The 20,279-nt window shown below is 35.3% G+C and overlaps 1 protein-coding gene across 2 annotated transcripts in view; it reads right to left on the bottom strand.

The window, feature by feature from the left end:
* Positions 1-20,279, bottom strand: part of C2H10orf67 (chromosome 2 C10orf67 homolog) — a 67,066-nt gene that overhangs the window by 10,316 nt on the left and 36,471 nt on the right. The window contains exons 11-16 of one of the 2 annotated variants that reach the window (XM_068934565.1): positions 10,346-10,501; positions 9,299-9,402; positions 9,145-9,210; positions 4,036-4,123; positions 2,605-2,685; positions 696-783 (exon numbers count right to left, since the gene is read on the bottom strand). In XM_068934565.1, coding sequence (XP_068790666.1) covers positions 696-783; positions 2,605-2,685; positions 4,036-4,123; positions 9,145-9,210; positions 9,299-9,402; positions 10,346-10,501 — 583 coding nt within the window. The remainder of the gene's footprint in view (positions 1-695; positions 784-2,604; positions 2,686-4,035; positions 4,124-9,144; positions 9,211-9,298; positions 9,403-10,345; positions 10,502-20,279) is intronic. The other variant, XM_068934566.1, reaches the window with a different exon arrangement.

Genomic DNA, 20,279 nt, shown 5'->3' with positions numbered 1-20,279 from the left:
GGTAGGTACCTGAAAGGGTTATGCATCTGTTAGACAGTCTTTGTAGAGTAAAGGAAACTAGTGTTGTTGGGTTTTTTTGGCACAAAACCACCAGTCATTGAAGCAATTAGACTTTTATCTACATACTGAGGATGCACACCACCTCACATTCAACTGGAAGGGTCACAACAAAAACACAGGCATCCCAAACAACCCTAACTATGTAGTCATAATAAAGCGTTCTCTTAGAAGCTCCTTCCAAGAGTTCTAATTCTGTACCCTGAATAATAGAATTGTATCTCTCTGAGAAAACCATATTTTAAGACTTGGAAATAGGATAATTCATTTTTTCCCCCCAAAGAAACCCCTCCACCTGAATTCTAGGTCTTATAAAAGAGTCACCCCCAGCAAGAGTGCCACCAAATATAATAGATCCAACTTCTTTTAAATTTAACCATATCTATTCTCTTTAAGTCCATCACTTTTTTAGCCTTCTGCATAGGGAAAAAGGAGATGGTTACTCAGAAGAGGCAAAGTACTGTGAAATACAATATAACACCTCTTTCTTCATGGCTGCCCTTTATGCTATTATTTAGCAATCACAGAGCAGCTATGTTTCCAGGAATAAGATTGCCTCAGGGATCAAGTGTCTGAGAACAACCACCACTACTTAAATTGCAGAGTATGTTACTATGCATCACAAAATTCACACTTACCATCTTCCCTTTTTGTTGCATTTATAAGTCTAAGAAAATTAGCTTCACCTTCTTTCTGCTGATCAGTAAACTGGGATTGTATTGGAGGCTAGAGGAGAAATATTTTCCTATTAAGACTGATCATAACCTATTGGCTAACTAAATAACTAGAAAGCCAAGTTACAGTTCAGTTTATTTGAAATATAAGAAAAAGAAATAAATTAAAACTGTTCTTCCAACAAAGAAACACTAAAATCCTATAAAATAAGGAAATGAGACATTATATAACCAGTTTAGACACTTAGCTTAGCAGTGAGTTCTTGCAAAAAACACGGAAAGATATTTCAGCAACTACCATATAAACCAAACCTAGTATGGCCTTAGTTCTTGAGAGACCATTTTAGGGTGTCACTCAATTTTTATTAAAATAAGCATAAGTATTTCCACTGGGCTTTGAGAACTAGAATAGTTCCATACATGTCTTTTTAGCATGATAACATAGGAAGAATTGAATATTTGTGTGTATGTATACACATATATTTCTGTAAATAAATCTTACTGGCAATTTGTTATGACATCAATAGGGCACATTTTTATAATCTTTTTTAAGAAATTAGCTTCAGTCAGCTCAATAATTTATTCTATAATGAAGGTCATACAGTTACAGATACATTGAATTTGACTGTTGTTAAAAATCCTGACACACTACTATACTGTGTAGACTACTATTATTCGTAATTTTGAGCATTTTGTACTTTTATGAAAAGTCTAATATTCTTTTTAAATCATTTCACATTTTATAAGAATAAGGCTAAGATATTTTCATGTCCTTTTCTGAGAGAAACATCTGAAAGTCGGTTTATCTTTTGCAATTACTGTTACAGACTTGTTAAGAGAGTTGAATTGAGACAGTTCAGAGTGCCTGTCTCTACGAATTGTTCTTTATCTGAATTGTTTGTTAAATGAAAGCTCAGATTATTTTTGTAACCTTGGTACCTTTTCTGTAATTATTTATAGCAATCTGAACAATATTTTATTCCTTACTATCCTTATAATTAAGTATAGCAATTTTTTTCTGAATATTTCATGCTATCTTGGCCTTCGCATCCCTGTCATTTTCTACCATAAATATTTGTACCACATAGGCTATTTATGATCCCATGTTAAATATCAAAACTTCAATCAATAATTCCAACTGAGTGACATATATTTCTCATGAGGATTATATTTGTGAGCACGTATTAGAACTATCTCTGAAGTAATCAGACAATTTTCCCATTACGATTTAGGTATTACCCTTAAAAGTTAGCAAGACAAGTTTCACTGTTACTGGTTAGGTAACAAGTGTTATTCATACCTCTAAAATGCCATTCATGCCTCATATACATCTTTTTGGTCTTCCCACTTATTTTGGTAGTAGATGAATCAGGCTTACAGTGGTCTTGTTACCCACTGAGATAATGCTATTTCAGTTCATACACAGGTGATTATAATTGCAACCAGAAAGGCTGATTTATTTTCTTTTTTTCTTTTATTTCTTTTTTTTTTAAACTCAGTCTGGCATGCTTTACACAAATATCTGTTATTATATGCATCTGATCACAATCACTATAATATGATTTGTACATAAAAATTCAGAAAATGTGAATATTTTAAATATTTTGAAAAATAAAGTTATACAAAATACATCTAAATAACAATAATTCGTATTGTAGAGAAACTGGAAATCCATAAGCCTGCAACAAGTGATTATCAGACATTGATAAACTCTCACACTGAAACAATCTTCCATTGTGCAAATGACAAATGTTGATTGCTGGATATATAAACGTCTTATCCTTTGCATCACAAAATTGTCAAAAGTGCTATTACTTTCTTATGTACAGAATACATTAAAGCATTTCTATTAAGAAAAAAATTAGTTACATACCAAAGTTAAAGGTAAATATAAGCCACCTCTGAATCCTTGCACATTTTGTGTTTCATTTTCAGTACAAACAGGAAAACACATCTGTAAGTAACACATGAATTACATGCTAAACAAATTTCAAGAAAGTGTAGCTTAAGACATAAACTGATAAATAAGTAAGCAATATTAACAAAAGATCTTAAAAAAGGATGCAGTATTTTGTTGACTAACTCAATGTGGAATTGGCACCATTGCATAACCATCCTTAAATTAGGGGGGTATGTTTTAGCTTGACGATACCTGAACTGTGTGTCTTTTACATGGAGAGTTGAACACATTCACACCCAAATTTGATACATGATCTTACTCAAGGAAAAAATCAATGGAGAGCACTATGTTAACGCAACACTGTGTTTGAACTGTCATTATGTCAGTGATAATAAACTCAAAATGTTTTCAGTTTGACTTGACCATAGCTTGAGCCTTGTTCATTTTCACCGACGTTCTCACTACATTGTCAGAACAGCACAAAAGGGGACAAACGCATACAGCTCTATATGAAGCAAATAAAAGTGATTTTGCTGTTTAAGACATTATTGCCAGGCAATAAATTAATTTTAAACATTTACACCTTCTATTTCTGTTTTGCCAAAATTATTTTCTTAAATTCCTCCAAGCACAGTGTGTTGTATGCCTAAGTTCTAAAAATACAACCTCAACTGAGTAGGAGACAGTATGAGGTTGTGCTAACCCAGGTCCATCCAAAAAAGGAATGAACTAAGACTCTTCTGAAATTTAGAGAAGAGTTTGAATTAAAACCTGAAGGACTACATTACTATTCAGCTTCCTCCACTGCTCCAGGAAGAAAGCAATCTTTGCTAGCTCAGTATCAAAATTTGAATATATTTTCCCCTATCTAACTTCCCTAGAAGAAAGGAGGACCAACATTTCACTCTCCACCATTCTACCCACTGATATAGGAGAAGGAGAGACGGCTTGCTAGGGGCTGCTCTCCCTGCTGGCTTATGACTTACAACTTGAGTAGCCTGCAGAGTAAGAAAGATGCCAAGCCTTACAGTTTCTGATCCATCTACCTTCTATCAGCTGGATTCACAGACTAACTCACAGAAAGAGTTACCATTACGATTCACTCATATATTGCAAAGTGGTATTATGTTTACCTAATGCTGTCTGTATTCCTGCAAAGGCACACTTTGTGTGTTATCTGCACACAAAATTATGTGTACAAGATTGTACTGCATGCAGCTGAGCATATCCAAATTTGACACTCTATCTTCGCCGCATTTGCCATTTCATATTTTTCAATATCAAGTTTGTTTGACTTTATGGTATGAGCTGCTTCAATGTTTTGTTTTATCAGAAAGGTCAGAATGACTTTCAATAAAAACAAAGCATTAAACACAATAAACTGGTTGCCTTGTCTTTACTTACGGTCTCACAGAGGGATGTACCTTTAAACACTAGCAACCGACGTTGCAGGGTTTGTCTAAGAAACATCTCATCCTTAATGGCATGCAGGCTGGAAAGAAAGGATTTTCACATTAAATTCATCTGTATTAGTCTGTTGTCATTCTTAAGAATGACAATATATATATTTAAAATACATGCTTGAGCAGGGAGGTTGGACTAGACGATCTCCAGAGTTCCCTTCCAACCTAAACGATTCTGTGATTCTGTGAAAATCATACTAAATTTCCAAAATATCATCAAAGTAGCAATCTAATGAAGCAGCCATTTGATTGCTACTCACTCCAGAGTTATAAATATAATATAGGTGGAGCATATTAGTTCTGGGTAGCCTCAACATACCTTCTACGATCATTACGCAGTTGAATTCAAATTCAGAGCACTTTCAACATGAGATGCTTGTATTTAAAATAACATTTAAGTCAGAAAACTGTTAGTGTCTTGTACAGTCTTAAGTTCACTCTCTATTTTCTAAATTTTGAGTGGTCAAAAATACTGCAGCTGAACGCCTCTCATTTAAAGAAACTGAACAATCTATGAATTACTATCAGTTTCTGTGCCCAGTTAAAAATTGTATTCAGTCAAATTTGAAAAGGAGCAACTTACCCAATTTCACCAGCAATGAATGTAAAGTTTAACTTTTTTCTCTGCTCATTTAATGTGCTAATCTTTGGCTCTTTGCTGACATACTTTCTATAAACTGCTGAGTATTTCCTGTGTATATGATTTCTCTAGGTATCCGGTATTAGAAATCTTTAATTCTGTTCAGTCTGCAATGACTCTGTGTAAAGAGTACTTTAATATTTTATATTAAAGATGCAATGATAAAATTCTTTTCAACAATGAACACCAATGGGAATGCGGTACATCTTTTAACTAGGACTGTACAAGTTACATTTTTTAGGAAAAAGTCAATATAGCTTAACTTGACACTTGACAAATAAGCTCCAGTTTTAATCTCATTTCCTACTACTGAAAAAATTTCAATAAATAGAAATGAAAATAGTGGAAAGCAAAAATAAAAGACCAAAGTAAAAGCAAGAAAATAAGTAGGATGTTTTGCAGATCTGCTAGCTTACATTTCTTTAGCATATGTATAGCTATGTCATAAATAAATAAATAAATTTATACTAGTATTACAAACACCATGATCCAGAAGGAGCTTAAATAATTAGAACCAGTACTCTCCAGTAGATATTTTAAAATATTCACTTAAAACAAATTTATTTTTTGTATCTCCCTGAGGCCTCAAGGAAAAACTAAACCAAACACTAATGATTAGCAGAATTAGAACAAATAGCCAGTAAGGGTTCAGCAGTCCATGGGACAAATATACATTAGACTATCATTAATATATCACATTAAATATATTACATTAAATGTAGGAGTAAAGTAACAGATCCAGCGGAAGAATCTATGAGGAGTAGAACACACACTCCCAATTTACAATATAGTCCTTTTCCTATCTGTAAATTTACTATAACTTTAACTATAGAGTTTTGACACTTTATTTAATCAGTGAAAATTTCTACCTAATTTTTCAAGGTCCAGCTTATGAGGTAATTTGAACAGCTGTGAAATTTTTCCGCTTTCTTTACAAAGAAAAGTATTATACTACAGAAACTGACGTTTTTAATTAAGGGAAGAGTAAAACCTCAGAAAAGATGACAATAATTCTATCAGGTGATAAGAATTTTTCCTAAATATGAATATATTTTTTGGACAGTTTGGATTATTTTCTCCCGTATTTCTCAGGAAGCAGTGGTGACTGGCTGTGAAATACAGTCTCTCTTGCCTCAAAATCACTACACAGAGTTCAGCTCCAGTTCAGTAATGAATAAAAGATAGCTCTTTCTAATAGTCATATCTGATCCTATATGACACATATTAGTGATCTATATAAGGTTTTTAATGTAAAAATGCCTGTAACACTAAAAATAAATGTTTTACATTAAGTAGCATCTTTCAGGGCAGTTTATCAGAATGGAAAAGTTGTTAGAACGTTTGGGGTTCTGTGCCCTGTTTGTGTCTGGTTACAAAACAAGAACTTCATAAGCATTTTAGCTACAAATAGTAAATTCAAAAAAAGAAGAAAAGAAAAACTTCTTTAGAAAAGTAGAGGAAAATTGCTAAGAACAGATTTAAATGGTATAAAAATGAAAGATAATTTACATTAGCAATACTAACTAAATATATTTAAATTCAATATTTTCTAAATATTTTTCAGGTACTTTATCCTCTAGGCCACACGGTCTTTGATGATATTCATAAAATACATAGAAGTTATTTTGGCCACCAGAGGGCTCACATATTTTATAGTAAAAAAATAAAATATGAGCATAATAAAATCATAATTTATATCATTAGTACACAGGCTAAATTCAAGTAAATATGCTGTGCAAGTAGTCACACTGTCATGAAAAAATATTCTATGTGGTCTTTAATAAACTATCAGAAAAAAATGAAGTCAAAATTATAATGTTGCTATATTCTATTTATCTCACCATTAACTGGATCTTTATCGAAATGAATCTATTTTTATGATGTTACAAGGACTAGTTATCTATAAAGTGACAAATTCAGCTCTTTTTTAAGCAAGCAATTTTAATGGACTCCGTTAAAAAACCCTCTGGCAGCTAACAGTATTCAGGTAGCTCACTGAATACTCATTAAGATAGATTTGAGTAGATAACAATGGTATAAGTTTATTTTTCTACGAGACTTGAATCACAACAGAGGACTTGCATTATTACTAAGAACACTGATAACACTGTCATTAGATTGTTCTCATAATATATTCTCACCATTTTCAGATGCGAGGATAAGCAGGGGACTGTTTCAATGAATACTGAATTTAACAAGAAACTTTCCCCTGATTTTAGGGATATTGTATAAAATTGCACAAGCATGAAGTACAATACAGAGAGTTTGCTGTGTAATAGATATACCTTCACTATAGCTAATCATCTCTAGGCCAGGAATTACTGTATTTCCACACTTCTGAGAGATGTTGTGGAGATAAAAAACTATAGGAAAAGAACTAGCTGAAAAACAGTAGAATGTTTAGTTGGTGGGAAATTTTGTTCTTTAGAAGTCAGGTTGGATTTGAAATAAATGTGATATTCTGAAAAAGATATTTTGGAAAGAAGGAAACAAGATGCTTACAAGTTTAATTACATTCCTCTAGGACTCCATAAATTCTGACTGTAATTAAAGTTTGTCTGACTCTTCCCTACAATAGTTGCAAAGATCTTACTGAGCACATCTTGAAGTAATTCAGCCGCTGCTAGGGCTCTCATATTTTGCCGTTCTAGGCAATATCTACATGCAAACTATCCATGGCTATAAACCCTACAGCTTCCAGAAGCTTATCCTAAAGCTTTCAGACTTCACTTCCCAGGTCCGCAGCACGGACTCTGGAAGCTCTGACAACCCTGGTTAGCACTGAGGTTACTGAGGTTTTCCACTCCATGTGCTGTGGAGTTCAGTGTTAGTAAATCTCTCTTGTTTCTTCAGACAGTAAAGATTCTGGATGGTCACCAGCATTAGAGATGCACTACCAAAATATAATGCTTTGGAGAGAAAAATCATAGTCATAAGAGATGCCACACAACTTTTTGTCCACTCTGATCACTACTACTGCCCTCCAGAGTGGACTGGCTACATTCACGCTGCATAGTACCGGGCCAGGATGAGTCCCGTGGGGCAAATTTGTGAATTTAAGATATTTTTAAGCTGTAGTTTTCTACCTAAAAAACCACAGGGCTGTGTAATGGCTTATGAGACTAGTGTTTCTAAAACATGATGCCAAACATACGTGTTGCGTTCTCTGAGATGTGGCCTGACAGTATGTGGGCATGCTTGAAAATTCAAGGTGTGTTGAGGTAGCAGCAGGTGGTCACCTTGTGCAGCGTGAGCCAAACCTAGTGCTATCTCATCTGCTTACAGGGAACAAACCAGTACCAGAACTGCTCTGGGGTTTTGTCTTGAAGGAATTGGTTGCTTTACTCCAAAAGCAAACATGAGTGAAGCAATAAAGATGTACGGTGGTTAATCAGGAACCAAGACCCCAGAACAAATGTGGGTTTCTACACCATTAAAATTTGTCAATATAGATGTAGTCCTATATACCCAGCTGTTCAAGTGTTACTTTTTTTGAAACACCATAAGGTTTTTTCAGTGGGCAGGCTCTACAGTGGGACCAGCTTTAGACCAAGGAAATTCATAGGTTTTCCAAGGCTTCCAATTTCAGTCACAAGTCCATGGCAAGCCTGAGAGCTATGACACAAACAGTTGCGCTTGATCTGTGTTACCTAGAAGCACTAAAATGCTCAAAAGGTCTCTAGGAATACAAGCAGAGCTCCACGGGTTACCATAGTGTTAATTTGCTAGAATTTCATTACATTTTTGATGATTGGAGGGAGTTTGTGGGTTTGGCTTTTTCAGTCAAAATGTTTCAGAATACAGAGCAGGAAGTTAAAGATTTTAGAGAGGATGGATAGAGCAGAGGAGAAAACTGGCTGAGCAGAAGAGGTGTATAGAGGACAACAGGAATGGAATGCAAAACAGAAGAAAATACTGTGATTCTGGGATAGAGAAAGGTTAGTGACAGAAAATAGTGAAGTATGAAATAGGGGAGATGAGAAAGATATCTGAGAAAGAAAAACAGTAGGAATGAAAACAGAGAGAGATAAATAGAGAGAGAGAGAAAAAGAAGAGTATTAGTAGCTTAAAATTTCATTCAAGACTACCATAAAGGCTCTTTAAAGAAAAATGTAATCTAACAGAATGCACACAAGTTTTGTTTTTAAGAACACTGAGTATTATTTACATAATCATACAAAATTACCTGTCTGAAGCGTTTATTATTATTACAAACAGGTTAACGCTATAACATTCAATGTAATATCCTTCATTTCTAATTTTATTAACCTAGATATTACATCATCAAATGCTAATGACTAGGTAACTGAATAATGTATGTGACTCTCTTAATTTTCATGAATATAATTTGCAAAAACTATAGATCTAGGGTATTTTATAAATACAACTAATGGTGTTATAATACTAAACCTCTTTTGCAGAATCTGGAATTTCTTTTTCCATATTATATTACTTTGCTCAGCTGTTTCTCTAAGACTGAAAAAAAAGTGCAAAAAATAAGTTAAAACTATGTAGAGGCTTCTTAAATGTCTTCAAAGCACATCTTAAGAATTTTGGCCACTACCTTTCTGTGGTTTGCCTTTGTTGACCTTTATATTGCTTCAGTTTATCGTTTTCAGCAGTTAGGGTTCTTTTAGCAGCTTTCTGCTCAGGTGCTACATATGTTATCTGAATTTCAATAAAACAATATTTATTTTCTTTGCCAACGAGATGAAAACAAACACAAAGTTTTGCTCATATGCAATGCTCTTCTCTGATTCTTGGAACAAGGTTTCCTATTTTGGGCTGTTAGATATTTCCAGAATTTTGTTAAAAAGCTGAAAGACTCTGTAGCCTCTGCCAGTAATTTGAAGTTAGATTAATATTTCCTTTGCGCATAAGGATTATTACAGTTAGGCAACTTTTCAGTGACAATATAATACAATAATACAATAAATTGTCTACATATATTTGTCTAAATATCATCTTACTGCTAACAATGGCAAAATTATCATTGCCTTGAATGGAAGAGGACTCAAGACCTAGGTCTATTGTTTTAAGTTCCCCATGGCAAAGATGGTCATTTGTAGAGAGTATATAGTCAAGTGATTAGAATAAAGAACTGGATTCCTGACTCTCAGCTCTAATCTTGATTTTCATGATCATACCTATCCTTGGGACCCAGGAGTGCTTACTGATCTTTGGTTTTGTGTGGATGTCCTGATTCAAATTAGTTCCACATCTAGCGTAAGAGCTGGGAAAACCAAGGCACAAAGACTAGAAAGGAGCTGTGGCACGTTTCCAGTCTGTGTGATTGGATGAAGATACTCATGAGGGTGCCCACGGAGAAGTTATGCCATATAGCTTAGACACATGCTGTGCGATCTTGAATCTTCACTCTTTTTTCTGGGAAGTGGAGGTAATAGTAATTCTCTCAGAGAAATGTTATGAGAAATTCTGTAAGGTTCTGGGATGAAGCCACTACAGAAATGTCTACTAGTATCATTACTATAGCAACTAAAAGGCTCAAGAAGCAGTAGTTCTGGCAGATCCAAAGACTTTTACTGAAGGTCAGTAGATTTATATAAAATATATACTTAAATATATTACCTTGTAATAATTAGAACATTACCTTGTTGGTCAGCTCTTGCTTTGTAAGATCTTTCTGTTTTGTAAGATGGTCCTTTTGGAATTCTCTTTTCTCCTCAAGCACTATATTTTCAGTTTCACTTTGCACTGGCAGTTTGTTTTTTTCAACTTCTTCTTCCTCTACTTGCAGTCCTGAAGTCTGACAAATACAGTCTAATGAATATGCAAACCTGTTTTAGCTTCCTGCAATACTTTTATCATTCAGGCTATGAGAGCACCATTGACTGGGCATACCACATTACAAATTCGAAACAAGCTAGGCCACCTCAAATGTTCCACTCCCTCTTAGCAGAGTGTCATACACATTAACTTTCCAAGTGTAAATTATATTCTATATAGCACAGAGCAAATCTGAAAAAAACAAAGATGAGATCCTTTTACAGTCCTTTCCCCAGTCATCTCTTGCTTCTTCTTCACACCTCACAGGCATAGATATTCCCTCCTCCACGAGACTTTTCCAGTCCTGTTATGTTTCTATAGTACTCCACAGAGACACTCTGGACATGAATCTGGTAAGTCAAATACATTACCTACCCCTCTGAATAGAAATTTCAGATATTCAGTAGCATTTTGTATTAAACTTTAACCCTATCCAGATCGAGTTATCCTTTTGTTTTGTCAGCTGCTGATACATTCCACTTTCTCTCAAACGCACAGACTGGTAGCTATGTGGGTAGTTCAGAGGTGTAAACATCAGAGTTAAAATATAGCTAGCATTGCAGACACATTGCAGTGTCAGGCCTTTTCAAATAAAGAAAAGTCATTTTATCCACCTACTATGAAAATCGCAAACACAATTCACTGCAAACATTAATCATTATTAAATGACTGGAAAAACAATCACAGGGTCATATTCTCCTTCCACGCTGATTTTACACTAGTTTAACACCCTACATTTCAATAGCAATATAGCCAGATAACTGGAGAGTCTGTAAAAGCAAAATCAGATCTATTTTAACTATATACACAATGGGCTAGATCTCAAGCCATTTGATAATGTTGAAAAGCAGCTCTAAAGTCACAAGATTTGATCCCCAGATGATTTGTTTTATGGATTAGAGCCATTTGGAATATAAGCATCATAGGGCTTCTGTGGTAAAACCCTTCTTGATACCCTCACTGACTGCTGGGACGTGTCTAAAGAAAAGACCATGTCTAAAGACTTCTTTCAATCTGAAGAATCCTAGCTCTTGGATAGTCTCCTAAGGGAGCAATGGGCACTTCAGAATTTCAGTTCAGTATGCCAACCAAAAAGAAATGAATGATAGTTGTACCTGTGCCTCCTTTAATGTTTTGTTGGGAAAGATGATAAAAAAAGATTAGTAAACTTTTAAATGCAACGCTAATTGCAGCTACTTTCTAGACATGTCAGTCATTAAGGCTTCAATCAGTTCAATTTTAAATGCATTCATTCTCTTCCTCTATTATATTTTTCCAGCTAATTCCTTTGCCTCTTTATAATCTATTATCATGTTTCCCATCAGATATTTTAATCCCTACTGTGTTTTGATATTCTTTCTACCCTGCCCCACTGAAATCTCTGTCATTAGGTATATCCCTCAAAATAATGCTCTTCCAGGCTGAAAAGCAGAGAAAATCTCTTTGCAGATGTGGAAAGCAACCATTAACTGGATAAAAAGTCAACCTTTGATGTAAGACTTCTGCCCCTGTTAAAGAGCATCTCCAGGTGATTAAAGCTGATTCTGAATACAGTAGAAGTCTGGATAAATCTCTTGACTGAAAAGTCCACTTCACTATTTAAACTATGTTTTGTGTCCTTCAGCTTTACAACCTCAAGCAGGCCTAATTAAGATTTCATTCAGATTTATGCATAAAATTGATAATTATTCTAGGAAACACTAAGCCTTAATGCAACAACTATTTGGAATATTAGTGCATTTTCATTTTGCTTTTCAAAAGCCATAAACGTATCATTCTAAGTATTTACTGTCAGGCATTCAACTCATTGCAGATGACTCACTAAATTTTATATCTTCTTTAAGCTGACTGAAGCTAATGAAACAAATTTCTGCCCCCTATTAATCTTTTCAGTGAAACACAGGTGAAGGGCTGAGAAGCTATTGCCTGCTTCATTCTATCTGATATAAGTTCTCATGTGCCTTCATTTTTTTTATATTAATATTGTTTAGAGTAGGACACTCCATAACCATAAGCCTACTGAATATTCTCCACTGTGAGCTCTCAACAACTACCCTTGGTACATATGCATGGTCTTCTGACTGCCTCCACACATGACCATCTGTCATGACTGTATGGTGCCTCTCCACAACTGGGTCGGATCCTTGCCTGAGGGCATTAGGTTCCAGACAATGCTGGTTTAGATGAACAGTTCGGATAACACTGCAAGAGCCATCTGTTCTACAGGAAATCCTTTCTCTGTGTCAGTAATGAAATATTTGCAGCACGTAACTATAGATTTGTCTACTTACATAACATTTTATGTAACAGGAATTAGGAGGACATGTTATTTGCAACTGGATAGAACACTTTGCAAAAATAACAACTTTCATTAGACCAAGTTTGCTTGATACACCAAGTATCATCAAGTAAAGATAAAAATCAATCATATATTTAGCACAGGAAGAAATTAATTAGCTAGAGTTTCAGCACGGTTACAACACCTCACTACTTCAGGCAATGCATAAGAACTGAATCTCCACTTAAATCTTCCTAATAACGGCTATTGCCTCCTGAAAATCAAAATATTAATCCTAGTGAATGGGATTACAATACTTAACTTTGGTAAGGAAGTCCAGCTCTTCTGTAGCATGTTAGGACACTGCATATTAGTGTGGTGCTTGTAAAAATTGTATTTCAGGAAAGATGTTTCATACATTTCAGATACATAATCAAATATATAATTAATTACTAGCAAATTAAAGATGAGCAGAGTCTAACAACTAAAATTTTCTGTGTAATTATAACACTCTAAGCTTTCCATCACCTATTCAAATAGATTCAGCTTTCAGACATTGGAACTGTAACTTACAGAGTAAGAAAAAAGACAGCTAGGAAAGAACATTCTGCAACCATTTTTTTGGTAAAATCCCCCCAACCCGATATTTAATTTTCACCCTAAAAAGTAAAAGTTTTAAATACAAAAATCCAACTTATCTCAGTACAAAAACCTATTTATAACTATATCTCTAAAAAGTATTAATGACTACATTTAAAAATGTGATTCATTTTTACAGTATATAAAAGACATCTAATTGCCTAAAAGGTTCTAAAACTAAACAATGTTGACTGAATAGGCATGTTTAGATGAAGATACAACAGGTATACAGACTGGCTCATAGGGCTTGATGGATTTTTGCTTTCTACCTAGTGTAGAAGAGTATCATAAATATCAGATGGTGATCTGCCTAGGAATCTTCCATTTCGGGGAATTTCAGGAGTATTCTTTACTCTTTCATAAGTCTTGAAAATTACAATTACTTGAGCCAGTTTTTAAAAATCTAGAACTGTAAGATTTTTGTACTAGCCAAAGGTTACTGTCCTCTTTTTCAGATATAATTATAGCTTCCACTATATGTAATACAAGAGGCATCAAAAAAAGTTTTGTAAATGTCTGGTAAGATCATATAGAAAATTCATTCTTTTTGGTCTACTTAGGTTCAAAAAGATATAGCAAACTTGAATGAACTTCAACAACTATTAATAGGACAGATTTCAACCCTAATAAATCAATTTTTCTATTAACTATAACATAGTTATAAGATTCTACGAAAACAAGGAGTAAAACTTGAAGAACGAAAATACTAAGGAAGAAAACCATTAAGACAATACTAAATGTTAGGAGTTAACTGATGAATTAGGGAAGTTAGAAAAGGAAGACAGAATGGAACTAAGAAATGGGAATAAGAGACATTGGGTGGTGAAACAGTTTTCAGGGGAACTGTGGGAATCACATTACCTCTGATACGTTTTTGTTCTACTATTACACCCTTCCCATCACTGCATTATCTCAATATAAATTATCTACTCTAAATGAATAAAATAATAAAAAACATGCAATATGAAAAACCTTCTCATTGATCATCTCTAGTGTCTTGTTTCCACAATAAATGCCAATTCTTTCTGTATATATCTCTTATTTTATCAATAGTGTAGTATGTAGTCATTAGCTATTATTGTAACACAATATAGATATATACCCTACTGTTTTCAATATCTTCATCTATAACAAAATGGATTTTCCTGTGTAAATATATTCTCTATCTAGATACAAAAAATTTCTAAGGTGAATGCAGGTGTCCCCTGCTCTGTCTACAAAGCAAAATTACACAATCAAATCTGCTCCAGTACAAACACAGAGCAAAATATCAGCTAACATTGTAGGTGTATTTAACAGTAATTGAAGGCTATTTCTTTTAACTTTATTGAATGTACTATTTTGTGCTCCTTCAAAATCACATTAAAAAATTGAAAAACTAAACAGCAGAAGCTTACTAATATTATTTAGTGTTTTGTTCATTAACAGCATATCTTGAAAGCACTTCAGAAGGCCACATTGAAGCCTACATGGTTTCTGAGAGGCACCATCCTCCCATAACTCTAGAACTATGGGTTCAACCTAGTCAACTCAGTTGATGAGTTGATGTTAATCTCAGGCCTGGACATTAGGCAGCGGTCTTTGTGATTGTCAGCGAAGAACGGTCAGGGTTGGGGATTTATCCTCTTGCTTAGGAGAGTGAAGAGAATAAATGTGCTTGACTTTTTTGAGAAGGGTGTGTGGAGAAGGAGAAGGAGAGTTCATGTACTCTTCTAAAGGATAAGTACAGTATTGATGAATATGAATACAAAATAATACAGGCCTAATAGATTAATTTTTAATTCATCACGTTAAAATCCTACAATCTTTGCTGTGTTTTAAAGCAGAATTATGAAGGTCCACAGGCACTAGAAAGAACAGCAGCATGAATACTAGTAGAAGCATAATAGAACTATGATTATTATGGATGGAATGCTCCTCCTAGAAATTCGACTAACAGGAAAAAAATAGAAAAACACTGTGAAATAGCAGCAGTAGATTGGTCAAAAAATAGTATATGACTAAGGATCACAGAATCACAGAATCACAGAATCGTTTAGGTTGGAAGGGACCTCTGGAGATCATCTAGTCCAACCTCCCTGCTCAAGCAGGGTCACCTAGAGCATATTGCCCAGGATCACATCCAGACGGGTTTTGAATATCTCCAGCAAAGGAGACTCCACAACCTCTCTGGGCAGCCTGGTCCAGTGCTCAGTCACCTTCACAAGAAAGAAGTTTTTCCTCATGTTCAGATGGAACTTCCTGTGGTTCAGTTTGTGCCCATTCCCTCTTGTCCTGTCACTGGGCACCATGGAGAAAAGATTGGCCTCATCGTCTTGACATCCTCCCTTCAGATACTTGTACACATTTATGAGATCCCCTCTCAATCTTCTCTTCTCCAGGCTGAACAGGCCCAGCTCTTGCAATCTTTCTTCATAGGAGGGAGGCTCTAGTCCCCTCATCGTCTTTGTAGCCCTCCGCTGGACTCTCTCCAGGAGTGCCATGTCTCTCTTGGACTGGGGAGCCCAGAACTGGACACAGTACTCTAGGTGAGGCCTCACCAGGGCAGAGTAGAGGGGCAGGATCACCTCCCTCCACCTGCTGGCAACACTCTGCCTAATGCACCCCAGGAGACCATTGTCCTTCTTGGCCACAAGGGCACACTGCTGGCTCATGTTTAACTTGTTATCCACCAGCACTCCCAGGTCCTTCTCGGCAGAGCTACTTTCCAGCAGGTCAACCCCCGGACTATACTGGTGCAATGGGGTTATTCCTCCCTAAGTGCAGGACCCGGCACTTGCCTTTGTTGAACTTCAGGAGGTTCCTCTCCGCCCAGCTCCCCAGCCTGTCCAGGTCCCTCTGAATGGCAGCACAGCCTTCTGGTGTGTCAGCCACTCCTCCCAGTTTTGTCTCATCAGCACACTTGCTGAGGGTACACTCTGTGCCTTCCTCCAGGTCATGATGATGAAGATGTTGAACAAGACTGGACCCAGTACTGACCCCTGGGGGACATCGCTAGCTACAGGCCTCCAACTAGACTTTGCACCACTGACCACAACCCTCTGAGCTCTGCCATCCAGCCAGTTCTCAATCCACCTCACTGTCCACTCATCCAATCCACACTTCCTGAGTTTACCTATGAGGATGTGATGGGAGACAGCGTCCAAAGCCTTGCTGAAGTCCAGAAAGACAACATCCACTGCTCTGCTCTCATCTACCCAGCCAGTCCTTCCGTCATAGAAGGCTATCAGATTGGTCAAGCATGATTTCCCTTTGGTGAATCTATGCTGACGACTCCTGATCACCTTCTTGTCTTCCATGTGCTTAGTGAGGACCTCCAGGAGGAGCTGTTCCATCACCTTTCCAGGGATGGAGGTGAGGCTGACAGGCCTGTAGTTTCCTGGCTCCTCCTCCTTGTCCTTTTTGAAGATTGGAGTGACATCGGCTTTCTTCCAGTCCTCAGGCACCTCTGCTGTTCTCCACGACCTTTCAAAGATGACGAAAAGTGGCCTAACAATAACATCCACCAGCTCCCTCAGCGCTCGTGGGTGCACGCCATTGGGGCCCATGGATTTGTGGATGTCAGGCTTGCCCAAATGATCTCTAACTCTATCCTCCTTGACCAAGGAAAAGTTTTCCTTTCTCCAGCCTTCCTCTCTTGTCTCCAGGGTCAGGAATTCCTGAGGGCTGGCCTTTGAATTCCCTTTCAAATGGGAATTTTTCTAATATTAACTAGTTTGAAATGCAAGAACACTCTGAATCAGTTAAAAAAAAAGTGTTATTAGCCCACAGAATGAATCAAATTGGAAAATATTCAGTCACAGCGGGATCCAAACCAGAAATAGAGTCAAAGCTTACTAGTTTACCTCTGTACTGAGAACTTATATAATATCAGACACTCTGGATTTCATATTGCACATCCACTGTTTTTTAGATAGAATTTACAATGTTAGTTCCATTTGATTAAAAACAAAACAAAACAAAACATAAATAGGCTGCAGAGTCTGTCCATGAATCCCTCTACCTATACTATCTTTTCTCAGCTGTGAGTAAAAATGTTTTTTTTTCTCCACTCACTAGAAGATTTAGCTGGCAGGCATCTCCTTCTCGGGTATCCAGAATTCCACAAATTAATTACTAACCCTTAGATTAATGTGGTTTCATTTTAGGTCTGCTCCAAAAATATATTTGATAGGGCTGCTGGAAAATACTTGGGCTAGTCTTTCTAAATAAAAGGACAGAAAAAATTTTTGTAGTAAGGAGGTTGTAGGTAGTAAGGAGGCTGATTTTCAGTGGAAATTATTACTTTGTTGCTGCTGGGATTTTACTGCATGATTAAAGCATTAGAGCAGCTAGAGATGCAATGACTGTCAAAGTACTATCATTAATTAAATGATATGAATCTATTAAATATGAATAAAGATTAAATCCTTGAATAAAATATACTCCTTTATGCCTATAACATCTTGAGTCATAAATCTAAGCAACAAATAGATAATTAAAACTGTACACCAACTTTTTGTATTAATACAACCAAATATCACTTTCAAACACCACACATATTTCTGTTTAGACTTGCTAGTTTATCTCAGCATATGGACCGTTCTCACCACATGCCATGAATTTCCAAATCTAACTATGATTAATAGGATATGTCAAATAACTGTTGAAGGAAATACAGCTTCAAAAAGCGAGGCTGATTAATACATTGATTTAGATATTAACTTCTATGTATTCCCTTGCTATTTTTGAAGTTTTAGGAAGATCAGTGATATCAGTAACTCTTCAGTCGAATAAAGGGCCTGTAAAACCTAAATTCAATCTAACTTTAGGAAGAACAAAATAAAAAAATTATTTGTTCTTAAAATGATTCTCTACTTTTTTTTTCTGATATTTTTAAAAATATATTGCAAAAGTTAAAGGATGTCCACAAATATATATACATTTTTCAGCCAATTATTTTTCTAAAGTCTTTGAAATAATATTCATAGCAAAAGAGAAATCCAAATAGTCTAGCTTTCATGTCATTATAACCTCACAGCTTTGGTAAATGACAAGATGTAGTAGTATGTACAGACGACAAATGATATTCTTATTTGATTATGGTCACATCCAGAAATCTCACAGCAGAGTGAGTGTTTAATTAGTTCAAACAGCTAACTCAAATAGGCAATAGATTTGTAAGTGCTAATCATTCTTACGAAGGAAGAAATTCCTTTTAAAAGGAAACCTTCAAATTATATTAAAATAGTAAAAAATGTTTCTTTATTGTCCTCACATGGCTTTCTACTTAAAGGATTCCAATGCTGGCAAGCATATAGAAGTAATTACAGCAAAAGAAAGTCTTTTGAAAGTGAGGAGGTCTTATGTTAAGCAGACCACACTTTCTCTCTGTCTCTCTTTCTCTACATCACTTGTTTTGGGTGCAAGAAATCAGATTACAATCTGTAATGAGATTGCCAAACACTACAGACAACCTGTCAATAAACAATTATTTTTATTAACTATAATGCTATATCTGAATCAAACCGGTGACTCAAATGTGAAAAGCACAATTGTCCTATATTAAATCCCTCAGCAAAAACTATTAACTGCTCCTGGTATGTTTCACAATAATCTTTGCTTGCTTTAGGCTAAACAATAAATCAAGTTTATATTTTATTTCTGTAGAACTTTGTTTAGAAATCTGCTATATGAGTAGATACTAGAATAGTTTTGTACCTCTCCTCACTGAAAGAAGTGTACATAAGAGAGAAGTGCATAAACAAAGAGTAACTGCCTAGATATGAATAATAATAATAAAAAATATAATATATTATACATAATATAATATATACAATCAAATTAATGTAATATATTTGATATGATACAATACAGTACAAAGTAATATAATATAATATATTATAATACAATATAACATCACATCACATCACATCACATCACATCACATCACATCACATCACATCACATCACATCACATCACATAATATAAACTTTTCTTATAAAATCAGTTAGGCCACTGCCACTGGAATCCCCTACCATGCGTTTTCAAATGAAACCAGATTCTCCTGAAGAATAAATTAATTCCTTGAATGAACTGCTTTATAGAATTACTATGTTTACTTGACCAAGATGTATTTTAAAATGTTTGGGAGACAGATGACTATAGGCTTTTGAAAATTATGCTAAGCATCAAAACCATTTTAAAATTTAATTATGTGGTTGCATATGCTTTATTTACAGACTCTTATATACCTCAGTAGTATTTCATGTTTTGCAATAATCTTTACTTCATCTCAAGAGAATTCATTGATTGCTTAATATTCTGATACAGCATATGAGTACTGACAGAATATAGTAAGATTACTTTAAATGTATTTTTCTGTTTGGCAGATTTCCTTAAGCTGTAGGTATTAATGATGCATATATTATCGTTGCTTGAAAACTGGGGATAAATGAAGTGAAAATAATCCACCATACTTCACATTAAGTAAAAAAATATGGAGGAGCTAGAGGACCTCCACGACAGGTTATCATCTCAGTCATTTCTCAATTGCCTCTTAGCAGTGCTTAGGACCTACACAGGATTTTCCTTTTAGTTACTAACTCTGATGCTAGCTTTACCCAAATGCCATAAAATTCTGCTTTTATTTCCACAAGCCGTCCAGGATCACATCCTATTTAGTAAATCTTGGTGAAGTAGAGGAAATATTTTTCACATGTAGATAAACTTGATTCTCAGCTTAAGATTCAGTAATTAAAGCTTATTCACTACCTGGAATACCTTTCTTAAAACTTGCTATGTCAAGATACTGTTGTAGCATGGTAAGCTATCTGTCTTTTGCAATGCTATGGCATACAG

The sequence above is a fragment of the Struthio camelus genome, chromosome 2, assembly GCF_040807025.1.
Source record: "Struthio camelus isolate bStrCam1 chromosome 2, bStrCam1.hap1, whole genome shotgun sequence".
NCBI lineage: Eukaryota > Metazoa > Chordata > Aves > Struthioniformes > Struthionidae > Struthio > Struthio camelus.
This window is presented reverse-complemented; position numbering and strand designations above follow the sequence as displayed.